The 13047-nt window shown below is 41.2% G+C and overlaps 1 protein-coding gene across 4 annotated transcripts in view; it reads right to left on the reverse strand.

Annotated features, from left to right (window-relative positions):
• The window catches only part of fam184b (family with sequence similarity 184 member B), a 116831-nt gene that overhangs the window by 30938 nt on the left and 72846 nt on the right, over positions 1-13047 (reverse strand). For all 4 annotated transcript variants that reach the window (XM_026943007.3, XM_026943005.3, XM_026943006.3 and 1 more), the window contains 3 exons: positions 12567-12783; positions 11647-11777; positions 11315-11481 (listed from right to left, as the gene is read on the reverse strand). In XM_026943007.3, coding sequence (XP_026798808.1) covers positions 11315-11481; positions 11647-11777; positions 12567-12783 — 515 coding nt within the window. The remainder of the gene's footprint in view (positions 1-11314; positions 11482-11646; positions 11778-12566; positions 12784-13047) is intronic.

The following is a 13047-nucleotide window of genomic DNA, read 5'->3' on the forward strand; positions in this document are numbered from 1 at the left end:
AACCAAACGAGTTTGTAGCAGTAAATGAAGCTAGTCCTCCCGGGTACAGTTACATACATCAGCCCCGTCTAACTGGCAGAGGAGGAGGCGTCGCAGTCATTTATAATGATAATCTAGCCGTCACACAAAAACCTAGTCATAAATTCAACGCATTTGAAGTTCTTTATTCTAACATAACATACGTAGCCACTAAAAATAAGTCTACCCAGGTGATTCCAGTAATTATTATTTACAGACCCCCAGGGCCATATTCGGAATTCCTGTGTGAATTTGCGGATTTCATCTCTAACCTGGTTGTTTCTTTAGACAAGGCATTAATTGTTGGAGACTTTAATATTCATTTTGATAATCCAGATGACCCTCTGAGAACAGCAGTTGTGTCCATTCTAGATTCTGTAGGGGTTAATCAGAATGTAATAGGACCCACCCATAGTGGTGGTCACACTCTTTATTTAATACTAACATTCGGATTAAATATAGAAAATATAGTCTCATGTCCACAGTCTGAAGCTATCTCAGATCATTACCTCATCTCATTTAAAATGTGTATTAATCATAGTATATGCACCTTGCCACGTCACCATGTCAAACGTACGTTCACGTCAACAACTGCACAGAGTTTTATCAGTAATCTCCCAGATTTATCAACCATGATTGGATCACCGTCTGATCCCGAAGAACTTGACCAGGCAACTGAATGTTTAGAATCAACGTTCTGCAACTCGCTAGATAAGGTAGCTCCACTAAAAAGAAAAATAATTAGGGAGAAAAAGCTAGCACTCTGGTATAGCGATCACACACGAACTTTAAAACAGACCACTCCAAAACTAGAACGTAAATGGCGTCAAACTAAATTGGTAGTATTTCAAATAGCACGCAAGGAGAGCCATTTGAGCTATAAGAAAGCTCTTAGTGCTGCTAGATCAATGTATCTCTCCATCCTAATTGAAGATAACACAAATAATCCTAGATTCCTATTTAATAATGTAGCAAAATTAACTAGGAATAAGACCACAATAGAAACACGCACACAATCATTATATAGCAGCGATGACTTCATGAATTTTTTCAGTGGTAAAATTGAAAATATCAGGCTAGAAATTCAGACTATTAATTTAAAACCAGACAGTTCTATAACTAAACCTGTAGATGATAATATGATAATATTAGATAAACAACTACAACACTTTACTCCCCTTGAAGAGACTGAACTAATTTCACCAATTTCATCATCAAAATCATCAACCTGTATGCTAGATCCTTTACCTACTTGTTTCCTCAAACAGATAATTCCTGAAACAATCAAACCTCTTTTAAAGATAATCAATTCTTCCCTTAGCATTGGCTATGTACTTAAATCTTTTAAATTAGCAGTTATCAAGCCCCTGATTAAAAAACCTGACCTTGACCCCGTCAGCTGTCTAACTATAGACCAATATCAAACCTCCCCTTTATTTCCAAGGTCCTAGAAAAGGTTGTAGCACAGCAGCTATGCTCATACTTACATAGGAATAACATTCATGAAATGTATCAGTCAGGATTTAGGCCTCATCATAGCACAGAGACAGCACTGGTAAAAGTTGTAAATGACTTACTACTGGCCTCTGATCAGGGTTGTGTCTCCTTGCTGGTGCTGCTTGACCTTAGTGCAGCTTTTGATACCATTGATCATGCTATTCTCCTCGATAAACTAGAAAATGTAGTAGGCATTAAGGGAACAGCCCTTTCCTGGCTCAGGTCTTATTTGACTTATCGTTATCAGTTTGTAAACGTAAATGGTGACTTCTCTTCTCATACTAAGGTAAAGTTTGGTGTCCCGCAAGGTTCTGTTTTAGGCCCACTGCTCTTTTCTCTATATATGCTACCTCTGGGTAAAATTATCCGTAAGCATGGTATTAGCTTCCACTGTTACGCTGATGACACACAGTTGTATGTTTCAGCAAAGCCAGATGACAGACACCAGCTTAATAAAGTTGAGGAATGTGTAAAAGACATTAGAAACTGGATGCTTATTAACTTTCTCTTACTTAATTCTGACAAGACAGAAGTACTTGTACTAGGACCACATGCAGCTAGAAGTAAGCTTTCTGATTACATAATAACTCTGGATGGCCTTTCTGTTTCATCATGTGCAGCAGTAAAAGACCTTGGTGTGATTATCGACTCTAGTCTTTCTTTTGAAGCTCATGTAGATAATATAACTAGGATTGCTTTCTTTCATCTCAGAAATATTGCTAAAATCAGAAATATATTGTCACTACACGATGCAGAAAAATTAGTTCATGCTTTTGTTACCTCTAGGTTGGATTATTGTAATGCCTTACTGTCTGGATGTTCCAGTAGATGCATAAACAAGCTCCAGTTAGTCCAGAATGCAGCAGCGAGAGTCCTTACTAGAACCAGAAGATATGACCACATCACCCCTATCTTATCCACACTGCATTAGCTCCCAATCAAATTTCGTATTGATTATAAAATACTACTATTGACCTATAAAGCACTAAATGGTCTCGCGCCACAGTACCTGAGCGAACTTTTGGTCTTTTATGATCTGTCACGCCTACTCAGATCAAAAGGTGCAGGCTATTTGTTGGTACCTCGAATAATGCGGGCTACAGCTGGGGGTAGAGCTTTCTCTTACAAAGCCCCACAGTTATGGAACAGCCTTCCACTTAGTGTTCGGGGCTCAGACACAGTCTCAGTGTTTAAGTCTAGGCTGAAAACATATTTGTTTAGTCAAGCCTTTTGTGAATAGTTTTCTTAGGTACAGGGGCAGGTCTGGAGGGTTTCACAGGCATAGAGTGTTGTGGTGAACTGGGATGTTTGGATGCTGTCGCCCCCCCACTCTCACACGTTCACTCAGGTTTGTCGATGGTGGAGTGCCTGGCTGCCTTATGTCCCAGGGTGCCTTCATGTCTGTGTTAGCTTCTGGCTCTCCCTTTTAGTTATGCTGTCATAGCTAGTCTTGCCGGAGTCCCTGCTTGCACTCTGCATGCAAAGTACATCGTGCTTAACCATTAGAGGACAAAAGCTCACCTAACAATCTTTTCCTTTCTCTCCATCTCTCTCTCTCCCTCACTCTCTGTTGAGCTACACACGCTACTCCTGAGATGCCAGTGATGCCAGTGATCCTGACCCCTTCTGCTCCTCCTCGCTGCCTGACCCATCCTGATGCCCTACTTCTGGTTGGAGTTCTCATCGGTTGAGTTCGCTCGCTGCTGCTGGGGGTGGCCCCATATGGACTGCCTGAAGAACTGTTTGGATTGCTGGGGATGGTGCCACCTGCGGGCTGTGGAGATGGCTTGGGGATCACATATGGGGAGCTGTACTGTAATGGCTTGGGACTGCGATTGCTGTAGTGGCTTTGGGGCTGCAGTTGCCATGAGCAGCTTCGTACTCAGGACTCCATCAGTGGACAGTGGATAGATTTTCAACCAGCCGGACTTCTTACAAAAACTGTGATGAATTTATTGGTTGCACAATTGCACTATTTTTCCATATAGTACACAATAGAAGGGATTTATTTATAATCGCACTATCCGTTGCACCCAGATGAGGATGGGTTCCCTTTTTGAGCCTGGTTCCTCTCAAGGTTTCTTCCTCATATCATCTCGGGGAGTTTTTCCTTGCCACCGTCGCCACTGGCTTGCTCATTAGGGATAAATTCATGGTGATAAATTCAAATATTTACAATATATTTTTGTGGATCCATTTATATCTGTAAAGCTGCTTTGTGACAATGTTCATTGTTAAAAGCGCTATACAAATAAAATTGAATTGAATTGAATTGAATTATGCTCATACTTACACAGAAGTGGCTGGCCACTTTATGTCCCAGGGCACCTTCATGTCTGTGTTACCATCTGGCTCTCTCTTTTAGTTATGCTATCATAGCTAGTCTTGCTAGAGGCCCTGCTTGCACTCTGTACATATTCTTTAAACATTACATGACAATTAGCATACCTAACAATCTCTCTCTCTCTCTCTCTCTCCCCCTATCTCCCTCCCTCTCTCTCTTTGTTAAGCTACACATGCAATTCCTGAGATGCCAGTGATTCTGGCCCCTTATGCTCTTCAGACCTGCCTGATCCATCCTGATGCCATACTTCTAGTTGGATTTCTCATCATTTGGAAACCACTCGCTGCTGCTGAGGATGGCCCCAAAAGGACAGCCTAAAGTGACATGAGATTACTGTGGACGGTACCACTTAGAAACCATGAAGATGGCTTTGGAACTGTTCAACTGATATGAACAGTTTTGCTATGATGACTTAGGACTACAATTGCTTTGATAGCTTTAGGACTGCAATTCCCACGAACACTTTTACACTTAATTTTCATGGATACATAATTGCACTTTTGACCATATAGTATACAGTTAGGAGGGAATTATTTATAAATTTGAGTCTGGTTCCTCTCAAGGTTTCGTCCTCATAGAGGTTTTCCTTGCCCCTATGGCCTCTGGCTTGCTCATTAATGATAAATTCATAAATTAAAATTTATATCCTGAATGTATATATTTCTATAAAGCTGCTTTGTGACAATGTCCATTGTTAAAAGTGGAGCTTGCTCATCAATGATAAATTCATAAATATAAAATTTATATCCTGAATGTATATATTTCTGTAAAGCTGCTTTGTGACAATGTCCATTGTTAAAAGTGCTAACAAAGCTCCAGCTTGTATGGTCTGATGCGGCAAGTGGAGCCTCCCTGGCGAGTAATCTCTGAGCACGATCAGTTCTTGATAACCCCTCAATGGATAGGACATCCAATACAAAAAGCCCAAAGGAAAAAAGGTACGCCATATCAGCAGGCGGTTGCTCATGGGGCTTGTAAAAAAGGGGAAATAAAAAATGTCTCTCAGATGCCGGTTCACCGGCTCCTTTTATGGCAAAAGTAAGCTGTACTTCCCACTTGCATCCCTGGTCACGTGACGGGAACTGTCACTTAAACTCTTGCAATAGTAGAAAAGATCTAGCCAGTCACTGGGTCATTAGGCTTAAATACAGCACAAGGGGTAAACAATAACAATAATTACCATTAAAACACCTTATCACATAAATTGGTATAAAGGTAAGTGTACAAATTGTGCCCCTTATGTGACCACGCTACAACTTGAAAAGTATGTTCATCTATGGTTTCTTTATTGTTCTATGTATCCTGGCAAAAACAGGCCACTGGGGGTGCTATTTGCATGCAGCACTTCGACCCTGCAGACTGCCAATTGTGGCTATATTTATTATCATTGTTATTATTAATATTATTATTATTATTACTATTATCTGCTAAAATGGTATGGAGACCCCGAGTCATAGAAACACCAAATTTGGAGGAAAGGCACAGATTGCCCCCGCTACTCAGACACATGAATGGACCCACATAGGTGGACCACCTATCACATAGGAGATGGTATTAGAATAGCACCAGGTTTTATGTTGTGGTCCCTATCTCATGAACTGTAAATCTTGCAAAGAACATTATTTTCGCCACAGATTCCTTGGCTTCCCCCAAACACAAAGGACCATTTAGCTTTGCCCACTCTAATTCATGATAATTTGCATAGTATGCAAAACTTACTTTTGCAAAGTAGTTCTATAATTTTTGGATTGTCTTCACAATTTTGGTGTCAAGCTACTCAGCAGAGTGTGTTTCTCAATAATTATCAAAAACATGTTGACAATTATAAACAATATGGCCACCATATGTCAATCAATTCTACTCAGGTGGAGCCTAATTTACTCAAACAGCTGTATCTCATGATTGCTTGTATGGATTTGCACCAAACTTGAAAGCTTATACAGGACAAGATTCCAAGGTCATAAGCAAAGTTTGGGGTGTGGTCATTCATAGGGGGCTGAGCTATGGTGACATAACTGTTTCTCAGGAATCGTAAGTTGCATCAAGCTGAAATGTGGTATGCTGTATCTATGTGATAATCTGTAATTGGACTTTTGATGATGACATAGTTAATTAAAAAACATGGCTGCCATCAGCCAATCAGATTCAAGCAAGCAGGCATTTGACAGGGTTAACACTGAGCAATTATCACTTGAATGGTAGATTCAGGTAGGGATCCACTACTATCTGATGCAATCAATCAAATTGGCCACTGTTTGTGCACACAAAACCAATCATATCTGTTAGAAAATAAGGTGTGCAGTTTTAGCTTACCTTTGCCTATCTTTGAAAAATCTGTTTCGTTTTATATATTATTTATAAATATATATATATAAGTTATAATCATTAATAAAAACATCACAACTGTCAGTGTGGCACATGGCAAAAATTCATACGAGTTGGAGATTAGTTTATGATTAGTTGCATGGATTTGAACTAAAAATTTATATATCAATCATTATTTGGAAGTGGAGACAAATTTACTCACGTAACTCACTGCATTACTTGCATGGTTTCACACAAAATTTGAAAGGCATATACAGGACTAGTAAGCCATGCAAATCACTCAAATTTGCAACTGTTCATGGTTTTTCATGCAAAATCATATCTCTGGAAAAATAAGGTTAACAGAGAAATTTCATTTTCCTTGTAATCATTTGGCTGAACAAATAAATATGTGCCTTTTGGACCTTTTAACCACACCCATTCAAATTTATGAAAATTTGCATAATATGCTAAATATACTTTTTGCAAACTAGTCCCAGGGTTTTTTGGCCTATGCTCCCAAAATTGGTGGCAAATTACTCAGCAGAGTCTAATATTCAAGAATTATCAAAGACATTTTATGTTGATTTGCAAACAACACAGCCTCCACATGCCAATCAATCTTGATAAATCTTGATAATCTTGAGCTTGTTTTACTAAAACAGCTGTAACTGAAGACTAGTTGTTTGGATCCACGCAAAACTTGAAAGGCACATTCAGACCAATGTTAGGAGGAGGTGTGCAAAGTTTAGGGGTATGGATGTCAACAGAGGGCAGAGTTAAGTTCAAATAGCTGACTGAGGTGAAATTTGGTGTACTGAATTTTTACTGCTAATCTATAACTGGATTATAATTATCTGGTTTTGATCCTAGCATGTTATCTTGTTTCTGGATTTTTGCCTAGTGATTTGGATTTGTTTGCTATTACCAGTTGTTTTATATGAAAACACTCATTACAACTGTCACCATTTCTGCTGTCTGACAAAACACTTCTTCTGTCACATGGAGGCAGCAGGAGTGGTCAACTGGCAACAGGGCAGTGAGGCGCAAGGATAATTAGTAGGTGAGCAACAACAGCAAATCGCCATGCTCAACATCAAGACTGGTGGCAACTAACCCCATTGCTCCCTCTTCTATCAAATGCCTGGAGAAATACTCAGGTGACCATGCTCAGTGCAAAGGATTCTTACACCCAGAGAAAACAAAGTGCAACCGAATACGCCTTGGAATTCTGGAACCTCATTGCTGGCGGCTGGAATGAGGCCACTCTGAATGATTGTCTGTTATGTCCACACCAGAACTCCACTTCCCATAATGCACCTCTGCCTACAAACATGGACACCTTGGACTGCAATACCTACACGCCATGCTCATTGCCATGTTCACAGTCACCCAATTACTGATTGCACACACCTTGATTCAATCACCTTTACGCACATAGAAGCACTCTCCTGCACTTTCACTTCGCGAAGTATTCGTTCAGCTCTGTGTATTCACCTGAGGTACCAAGCCTTCTATTCATGTTTGTTGTTTCTGGTTTTGACTGTAGCATGTTATCTTGTTTCTGGATTTTTGCCTTGATTTTGGATACCATGTTTACACATCGTCTGACCCACTGCCTGTTCTCTGTTTTGGATTGTTTTAAATAAAAACACTCTCTGCAATTGTCACCGTCTCTCTAAATGTGTAAGAACATGTAATTAAAACAAATAAATACAATTTTATTTATTAAAATATTATTTATTTTATTACAGATCTATTTAAATCTCTGCTCTTCGGGACTGTTTTGAACACACTGACTGGCACATGTTCCGGGAAGCGGCAACTGACGGCGACTTCACCAATCGCCGGAATATGCGACATCAGTGACTAGCTATATCAGCAAGTGCATTGATGACGTCACTGTCTCCAAGACCATCTCCACACGCTCCAACCAGAAGCCGTGGATGACTGCAGAGGGGCATGCGCTACCGAGGACCCGAGACTCCGCCTTCAGAGCAGGCGACAAGGCGGCCCTAAGAACAGCGAGGGCCAAACTGTCCCGGGCCATCAGAGAGGCAAAGCACACACATGCTCAGAGAATCCACAGGCACTTCAAGGCCAGCAGAGACGCGCGGCGCATGTGGCAGGGCAGCCAGACTATCACCAACTACAGGACAACACAACCTGCCTGTGACAATGATGCCTCCCTCCCAGACGCGCTGAACGACTTCTATGCTCGTTTTGAGGCACAGAATGGCATGACGGCGAGGAAGACCACCCCTCCTCCCAGTGACCAGGTGCTGTGTCTAATGTGAGGAAGGCTCTACACAGAGTCAACCCGCGGAAGGCTGCTGGACCAGTCAACATTCCTGGCAGGGTGCTCAGAAGATGTGCAGACCAGCTGGCAGATGTTTTCACTGACATCTTCAACACCTCCCTGAGCAGCACTGTTGTTCCTACATGCTTCAAGGCCACCACCATTGTCCCAGTGCCAAAGAAGTCTCCAGTGTCCTGCCTCAATGACTACCATCCTGTTGCACTTACACCCATCATCATGAAGTGCTTCGAGAGGCTCGTCATTAAGACCCTGCTGCCCCCCTCACTGGACCCCCTGCAATTCGCTTACCATCCCAACCGCTCAACAGATGACGCCATCACCACTACCCTCCATCTGGTCCTCACCCACCCGGACAATAAAGACACACATGTTCGAATGCTGTTCATAGACTTCAGTTCAGCATTCAACACAATCATTCCACAACACCTGATTGGAAAGCTGAACCTGCTGGGCCTGAACACCTCCCTCTGGGAGACCTCAGTCAGTCCGGATCGGGAACAGCATCTCCAACACCACGGCACTGAGCACTGGGGCCCCACAGGGCTGTGTGCTCAGTCCATTGCTGTTCACTCTGCTCACTCACGACTGTGTAGCAATGCACAGCTTGAATCACATCATCAAGTTCGCCGATGACACGACCGGGGTGGGTCTCATCAGCAAGTCAGCATACAGAGAGGAGGTGAAGGGTGAAGCAGCTAATGGACTGGTGCATCTCTGAACGTGGACAAAACTAAACATGGATAAAACTTCGTCAAGAGCACCAAGTTTCTTGGTGTTCACCTGGCAGAGAACCTCACCTGGTCGCTCAACACCAGTTCCATAATGAAGAAAGCCCAGCAGCGTCTCTACTTTCTACGAAGGCTGAGGAAAGCACATCTCCCACACCCCCCTATCAAGAGCATCCTGAGCAGCTGCATCACTGCCTGGTTTGGGAATTGCACTGTTTCGCAAGACCCTTCAGCGGATAGTGAGGACAGCTGAGAAGATCATCGGGGTCTCTCTTCCCTCCATCATGGACATTTACACCTCACGCTGCATCCGCAAAGCCACCAGCATTGTGGATGATCCCACACACCCCTCTCACACACACTTTTCCCTCCTGCTGTCTGGTAAATGGTACAGAAGCATTCGGGCCCTCACGACCAGACTGTGCAATAGTTTCTTCCCCCATGCAATCAGACTCCTCAATACTCAGGAACTGAACTGAAGGAACACACTCACACATACCTCCAATACTGAGAGACTGGACTGAAGGAACACACACACACATACCAATATATACACACAACTGAGCATCTTCCATCGTCTCTGCAATTTTTTTTGCAAGTTTTTGCACATGTTTATGCTGCTACATTACTCATTATATAATACTGTACATAGGCTGCTACTCTTATGTTTACACTTATGTTTACACTATTTCAGCTACTTGTTTTGTACTCTGGTACTATTTGCACTATTGTCACTAGGTTCACTTTAAACAGAACTGTGTACTGGTCGGCGCTGCACTGGGACTTACTATGCTCATTGTCTGTCCCAGTAGTCATTGTACTGTCTTGTACTGTTTTGTGCTGTCTGCACTTGTTTGCACTTGTGCACTTTATTGTATAATTTATGTAGTCCCTTGTAGTTCTATGTTGTTCTGTGTTTGTCTTATGTAGCACCTTGGTCCTGGAGAAATGTTGTTTTGTTTCACTATGTACTTGTATATGGCTGAAATGACAATAAACTCCACTTGAACTTGAACTAAATTGGTTCTATAATCAAAAAGTTCTGCTTTTACAGAGAGAGTTCCTCACTGTCTTGAGTAGGTGGATCAGAATCACCTGCTTTTACAAAGAAACTTTTAAGAGTTGACTGTTGATTTTTCAAATGCACGATTGTGCAGTGAGTATTTGCTGGTAGCATTTGCCAGCATTAGCATATTTAGCTAAGATGTGTACTTTGCTAGATCTCTAATTTTCTCAGATAAAAATGGATATTAAAGAGAACTGGGAACCATTTACCAAACTACATGAATCCTGTTTTAATTCCTGTCTCGTTTTTCAACATAATGCATGACCATTTAAATTAATATAGATGATATGCTGAAGAAAAAAGTCACTGTTAAAATGTAGCTGTTTAAGCATGATTGGTCAAGTGGCTACCACATATTATTATCTGCTGCTAGGCTCTAATTCATAGATCCACTGCTGTAGAATCTGCTTTCTAGCAAATCCTGGCTACAGTGGTCACACTCAAGACAGGAATTAAAATGAGATTCAGCAGTTTTTGACAGAAACACTGTAAGCCCTGTGAAGAAAAACACAAAAATAACAGTCAGTAACATCAACCTGCATGAGTTGTTGTAAAATGTTAGCTAAAGAATCTCTTCTTAATAATATGATGTAAAGTGTTAGCTAAAGAGTCTTATCTTAATAATATGACTGCCATCTGCATCAGTGATTGCAAAGCAGAGCATAATTAACGGAATATGAAAATGAGATGGATCCCCACAAAATGAAGATGGATCCCCCACAAAACATGAAAGGACTACACTCTGAGGCGGTTTGCTATAGTTGGTGTGTGGTCACCCTTAGGGGTGGAGCTAAATACAAATATCTCTTTCTTAGGAACCATAAGTCTGATCGAGCTGAAACATCCTAGAAGCCACTTAGCAACACCCTAGCAACACTTTAGCAACACCAGAAACTTGCTTATGCTGTGTAAACACTTGCATTTTCTTCAGGAAATGCACATTTCTAATTCATTTTTACTACTCTCTTAGTCAATGCCAATTAGTATACTTCTATTGTAAAACAATACCAGTTTGAATTTTTGAACCTTAATCTGACCTTCTGCTGCTCTTTTGTTTGTGGTTCGTGATGGTTTCTCTCTCTGTGTTGAGTTCATGCACTCGCTGTTTCAGTTCCTCATTCTCTCTTTTCAGCTCTTGCACCTCACTGCTCCTCTCATCCAGCTGCCTCTCAAGTGACTGTAGTCGGTTCTGCTGTTTCAGGTCCTTGCAGAGAGAGAGGGAAATGGTTGTTTTATGTTAAGCTACATCAGTGTTGTGTTTGTGGGTACTTGGTAGGTGCATTTGTATGCTGGCATGTTGCATGTCCATAAATAAGCAGGATGTGTTTTTGTACTCAGGGGTAGTAATGCCAGGGTTAGCAGATTTTACCTGTTGCAAAGCCATCATCTCTGTATGTGTCTGGAGTTCATTCTGCAGGTCTTCTATCTGCTGCATATGTCTCTGCGTTACCTGCCTGACCCATTCAGTGTGCTGTTGTGTTAACTCTGCTTTCTGTTTTTCTACAAACACACAGAAAGAGGGAGAGGGACAGAGAGAAACACACAAGGAAACACAGATAAAACACTCCCAAAACATTAAAAGAAGGACATGGTGGCATGGCATACACAGTCAACCCCATAATTATTGTTACTCTTAAGGAGAATGGGCAAAAATTATTGTATTGTTACATCACAGTGTTCTCACTGCAAAACCTTCCCTGTAAAATATGGTCAGCTACTGGGAGACAGGAGACAGTCAGGGTCACAAAAATATTGACACCCTAACTAAACCTCACTTTTTGGCAAAAAGAATAAAGTTGTGTACAGTTGGTGTAAATCACGTTCCAATGCAAGGCTGCTATGCTCAAGTTTTGTGAATGGGTGAGGATCTTGACAATCTGGGATAGCCTTGAAGTAGGGACATCTTGGTTTGGAATTGTTTAGGAAACCACCAGGAGGAGCTGGAAGCTGTAGTGCAGGATAGAGATGCCTTGACTGACCATCTCAGCCTATTGCCACTGGGATCCTCCACCAAGTGGAAGGAAACTAAATGAATGAATGAAATTCACTGCTTAAGGAAAGTTTTAAGCTCAAAATATCACACATTACATGTGTTATTTCTTTTATAAGTTTATTTTTCTTATTTTAACTAAAGGTGTCAATAATTCTGTTTCTGTAACAAGTCACTTAAATTTATTTGTGTACTATACACAACTATACACTTTCTGAGTCTAATCAAAAATTCAAATTCTAATAATAAAATTGATCTTTTACAATAGTTAATAATAGTGTCTAGGTTGTCATGCTTACCCAGCTGAAGTTTGTACTGGGTGTGAAGGTGCTGTCTTTCTGCCTGCAGCTCTTCACATGCATGTTTCTCTAGAGCCTGTAAGGCTTGCTGGTGGCTGAGTCTCTCTACCCATAACAACTCCTGGTCTCGCTGATGCCATCCACACTCATCTCTCTTCCCATCTGCTAATTCATTTTCCTTCATTGGTTCCTCATCTTCATCTTCCTCCTGTACAACCTATAACACACACAAGACGTAGAGCATCATAATGCTCCATGTTATAATACTATGTCAGCTTAAGTTGCATCAAGATCTTGTTACTGTAGCAAAAGCCAGCCAGATTTTATTTGATCTGATAATTTTGATGTAGACATTACCTATGTACTAAACATTCTCATTTATATGGCCAAAATGTGTATATGGTTACTCTGGTCAAAACCAGGGGTATTGTCAGTGACACACTTTAACTCTTTTTACCAGAGGCCAAAAAACGGAATTTAC

Source organism: Pangasianodon hypophthalmus, chromosome 28, assembly GCF_027358585.1.
Source record: "Pangasianodon hypophthalmus isolate fPanHyp1 chromosome 28, fPanHyp1.pri, whole genome shotgun sequence".
Classification (NCBI taxonomy): domain Eukaryota; kingdom Metazoa; phylum Chordata; class Actinopteri; order Siluriformes; family Pangasiidae; genus Pangasianodon; species Pangasianodon hypophthalmus.